Source organism: Plasmodium cynomolgi, chromosome 12 (assembly GCF_000321355.1).
Source record: "Plasmodium cynomolgi strain B DNA, chromosome 12, whole genome shotgun sequence".
Classification (NCBI taxonomy): Eukaryota; Apicomplexa; class Aconoidasida; order Haemosporida; family Plasmodiidae; genus Plasmodium; species Plasmodium cynomolgi.
In genome coordinates this window covers 804,598-809,564 of record NC_020405.1, presented here as the reverse complement: position 1 = coordinate 809,564, position 4,967 = coordinate 804,598, and the positions used below count along the sequence as shown (strand labels likewise).

General features: G+C 41.1%; 2 protein-coding genes across 2 annotated transcripts; both read right to left on the bottom strand.

Annotated features, from left to right (window-relative positions):
* Positions 1-823: 823 nt before the first annotated feature.
* Positions 824-1,682, bottom strand: PCYB_122840 (merozoite surface protein 7; the record flags this gene model as incomplete). The annotated part of the gene is made up of 2 exons (XM_004223616.1): positions 824-1,156; positions 1,206-1,682. The coding sequence occupies 2 exons, from the start codon at positions 1,680-1,682 to the stop codon at positions 824-826; spliced, it is 810 nt and encodes a 269-aa protein (XP_004223664.1).
* Positions 1,683-2,827: 1,145 nt separating this feature from the next.
* On the bottom strand, positions 2,828-4,063 carry PCYB_122830 (merozoite surface protein 7; the record flags this gene model as incomplete). The annotated part of the gene is made up of 2 exons (XM_004223615.1): positions 2,828-3,417; positions 3,649-4,063. The coding sequence occupies 2 exons, from the start codon at positions 4,061-4,063 to the stop codon at positions 2,828-2,830; spliced, it is 1,005 nt and encodes a 334-aa protein (XP_004223663.1).
* Between the last annotated feature and the right edge of the window lie 904 nt (positions 4,064-4,967).

Sequence of the window (4,967 nt, the reverse complement as noted above, 5' to 3'; positions counted from 1 at the left end):
AGTGAAGAACGGAGAAAACGAAAAAAACGGAAAAGAACGGAAAATGCAAAAAAAGGAAAATCTTCCTCTCCAAAAGCGCAAAAACTGTAAAGCTGTGGGACTGCCGTGTTCCCTTTTGCGTGATTCTCACGCATCCATGAGTTTAACGTTAAAGCGAAGCTTCCATTCACCCTCATCAGTACAGCACATTATAAAAAATAAAAACGCGCAACTGAGTACGTATCGTTAAAATGTCTGTTTATCTGTTGGCTATCTTGAAGGGGGGATACTCCTTCCGGCGAACACCTTCGGAGAATACCGAAGGGGCCCCATCTGAGGAATGTCCTACTCGGCCATCAATTCACCTCAAGAGTGTTCATCAAGCTGAAGGCGTTCTTTAGCAGATCGGAGTCGCTTGTTGTGTTCTCAAGCCGTTCCTTACCTAAGTAGTTGTGTCTCTTAGCAAATCCATACAGCCCGTGCACAAAGTTGTTAAATTCGTCTTGAAATTTTTCATCTACTAAGACTTTTTTAAAAACTTCCGTCAGGGAATTAGCAGCTGAAGATTCTCCTTCTTTCTTAAATCCGACGTTAAATAAATTCTTCACAATTTGGTATTCTACAGGTTTCATGCTAAGTTCGTAATCCTTCCGTATCGTGTTGTATTTGCTGTGATAAAGTGGTATGTGGATCTCGTTGGTTTTGCCCAAGGTACTTAGAATATCATCATAAAGCTTATCCATGTACTTAATTTTGACATCGTTTGAGTTAGAGGTGCGTTCTGGTGTAGTCGCTGTCGATGTTGGTTGCGGAGTTACAGCTGATTCTTCAGTTCCTTCTGGGGTTACAGTGGGCGGTTGTGGATGGTCTCCTGCAGGTGGGGATATTGCTGGTTGGACTTCTGCAGATGGGAGCGTTCCTGATTGGTCTCCTCCGGCTCCTTCGGTTCCTCCTGTTCCTCCGCTTCCTCCGCCTGGTTGTTGACTTCCTGGTGCAGGAACAGGAACTGCTTGTTGACTTCCTGTATCAGGAGCAGGACCTGCTTGTGGGCCCTCTGCGCTCTCTCCTGACACAGAGGGGACCTCTTCTGTTTGTTCGTTTGAATCAGCGGATTCATTATCAGATGACAAGGAATCTGTCTCTTCCTCATCTTCTGCATCGGCACTTTCATACCCGGCTTCCAATGTGGCTACGTTGGCCTCTTTACCAGACTGATTAGGCACTACCAGTACACTTGGTGCGGGAGGTGCAGGACTCTCCTGATCCCCTGCTCCATTGTGCGCGGGGGGTTCAGCTACGGGGGTTGGGTCCGTTTGCCCCTTAATTTTTCCTTTGCTCTGCCCGGTGAAGTCCACATCGTAGTTATCCAAGTCGTCTTCGTCCACTCCAAAAATGGTCTTCTTGGTTGACTCGTTGGCTGCTTCGCTTTCTAGAAGGTGGCCTAGATTTTCCCCTTCGATTACCCCACCATGTTGGTGCAATTGGTCGATTTGTTTTTTCAACGACTCGATCTCTTTGTTCAAAACTTCGCTGTTATCCGTCGCGCTGAGTCTATACAGATTTTCCAGCTTCTTCATCAATATGTGCATGGCATCCTGCTCCAAATTTTTTTTCTTCTTCTGGATGCCCAGCTTTTCAGACAGCACGCAGTTGCAAGAAAGCAGTGCAAAGATGGAGCAGACAAACGCAATTTTTTTCCTCATTTTGTTGCGTAAAAATTGGCACTCTGAAGTACACGCGTAGGAAAAAGGGGACTTTTCGCCGATTCAATCTGCGCGAAAGTGTGTGCAGTTGCGTGGGGAGGTAGCGAATTGGAAAAAAAAAAAAATATATCTAATAAAAAAACAATAAAACACTAACAAAATGAAAATAAAACACTAACAAAACGAAAATAAAACACTAACAAAATGAAAATAAAACACTAACAAAATGAAAATAAAACACTAACAAAATGACAATAAAACACTAACAAAATGAAAATAAAACACTAACAAAAAGACAATAAATAGCAGCAAAAATGCGCAGACCAACTTATGGCTACCTTCCCACACGAATATTATTTTCCCGCTTAACGGACGAACCGTACACCCAGGGGAAAAAAACTTCCACTCTCTTGAATCGCCTTAAACATGCAAAGAGGCGCGCACAGAGTTGCAAATAACGCTAAAATAAATCTGTATCGTGCCGTTCCTCGCAACACCCCCTCGCCGTATTTCGGAAAATTAAGAAATACACCTCTTTGCAGCAAGGCTGTCATGGGGCTGCTTCCCCCTTCTATTTTGTAAAATACACATGGATGGTTAAAAAAAAAAAATAAAATAAATAAAATAAAATAAAATCACCACTTATGAGGATTTAAATTTTGTCAAATTGGAGAAATTCAAAAAGGGAAAGACGTTCGGACAGTTTGTCTGCAGTTCGTTTGGACAGAAAAAAAAAAAATTCAAAAAAAAGCAAAAATTCAAAAAAAAGCAAAAACTCAAAAAAAAGCAAAAACTCAAAAAAAAGCAAAAACTTAAAAAAAAAAAACTAAAAATGGAATAACCAAAACGCACACTCCATGCAGCAATCAATCGCAACACTTCATAAATGGGAAGCGAAAGAGTGGAAAATTTTCAGGAGACTTCCGCTCACTGGGAGGAGACAAAACCTTTTATTCTCCATTCAGCAACAATTCTTATCGCTGCGTAGGTAGAGCTCTCCTGATGCGTTAACGAATCGGCAAGCTCTCCATTCTAACACCGCGTACAAAATTGCCATCTCACAAATGTGATCTATGAAGAGGTTCATTTAAAAGCTGTTCCTACCCAAATTCCCAACGTGTTGATCACCCCCCCCTCCCCATCATCTACACCACCTCAATCGTGTTTAACAAATTCACGACATTTTTTAGAATATCTTTGTACAGATTTTCATTGGCCATTCTTTCTCCTCTCAAGTAGTTGTGTCGTTTGGCGAAGCCATAAAATCCTTGAACAAAATTGTCAAACTTTTTCTGAAAATTTTTGTCGTCTAACACTTTTTTAAACATATTAACTATACAGGAGGTGCTGGACTGTTCTCCTTCCTTTTTGAAGCAGACATCAAAAAGATTTTTCACAATTTGGTACTCCCTCTCATTCATCGTAAACTCGTACTTCTTTCTGAATTCGTTGTACTTGCTGTGGAAGGGTTGTGTGTGTATTGCGTTGACACTGTTTGGGGTCTCCAGGACCTCGTCGTACAGCTTGTCCAGGTACTTCACGTTGGGTTCTCGTACTCTTTCGGTCTGTGCGGTGGCGTCTCCTGGAGGTGTTGGTCCAGCAGGTTGATTCGCTTCCTGCATAGTGGATTGTCCATCTGTGTGTACTGCTTGTGTATTGGTTCCTCCTACACCTGCGGCTATTGCTTGAGCGCTTCCAGCTTGGGATTGTACGTTTGATGCTGTGCTGCTTGGATCTCCGGAAGTTGGTGAGGATGATTGTTGTTGAGTTACCTGTGAAACTGCGCTGGGTCCTGATGTCAAAGTTGTGATACCTGCACCGGATCCAGCAACACCTGGAGTACCATCCGTTGAATTGGTGTCTACATAACCTGCTTCCACTACATGCTTAGTACTACCCTCTGTTTCGGTTTGTTCGGGTGATGAATCAGCTGCAGGAGATAAAGCTGACACTGGACTATCATTACCTTTAACTGATGGGTCTGCATCCGCTTGCCCCTTAATTTTTCCTTTGCTCTGTCCAGTGAAGTCCGCATCGTAGTTATCCAGGTCATCTTCGTCCATGCCGAAAATGGTCTTCTTGGTTGACTCGTCTGCTGCTTCGCTTTCTAGAAGGTGGCCAAGATTTTCCCCTTCGATTACCCCACCATGTTGGTGCAACTGGTCAATCTGTTTTTTCAACGACTCAATTTCTTTGTTCAAAACTTCGCTATTATCCGTCTCGCTGAGTCTATACAGATTTTCCAGCTTCTTCATCAACGCGTGCATCGCTTCCTGGTCCAAATTTTTCTTCTTATGGGTGCCGAACTTTTCAGACAGCACGAAGCGAAAGGAAATTAAAAAGGAAAAGGAAAAGAAAAAAATTACGATCGTTTTCTTCATCTTTTTGATAAAAATTGGAAAAAGGAAAATATCGACCTGCGCAAAAATATAACATAAAATTATCTTTTAAAATGTGTATGCTAAGGGGGGGAACAAATCGCAAAAGATTTTCACTCCTGCCAATTGTGCATTTGAGTGTGTATGTCTATATGCACCCACGAGCGAGAGAGTTTTTTTTTTTTATATTTCTATCTTCTTATGTTTTTATGTTTTTATACTTTTATATTTTCATATCTTCGTATTTTCATATTTTCATATTTTCGTATTTTCATATTTTCATATTTTCATATTTTTTTTTTTTTTTTTATGTTTTTTCCTTTTCCAATTATTTGCCCCCTTTTAAATTACCCAGTGTGAGAATAAAAAAAAACGCTTTTAGCGAAAAATGGACGCATTAAACGAATCCGGCGGCAAACGCAGGTCGACAAAAATATTTTTTCTCGCAACACCATATGCGCATTACAACTTTGGGGATGTTAACTCCTGCATCGGGGTGAGTATTCTCCATTGTGTGCGTTTCCATGCTGTCTATTTGGGAAAAACGAAATTTCGCCCAAAATTTGTTATCCTCCCAGTTTTACCCGCGCAGCTAATTTAAAAATTGTTAAAAGGAGGTTATGCAAAATGGGTGAGAATACTCACGGTTTAATCTGCGCCAAAAAAAAAAAAAAAAATTGCACAAAACAGTTGCACAAAACAGTTGCACAAAAAAGCGGTACAAAAAAGCGGCACAAAAAAGTGGCACATCAACGCGGAAAAAAACAAAAATGACGAAACAAGATGAACCTCCAAATAAAAAAGTACCAGTTCTGGTGTAACGACAAAATTGCAACATCCGCACATTTACGCAAAGATAAAATGAGCTTGTATAAATGTCGCGCGGTAGAAACACACAAATGAGAAG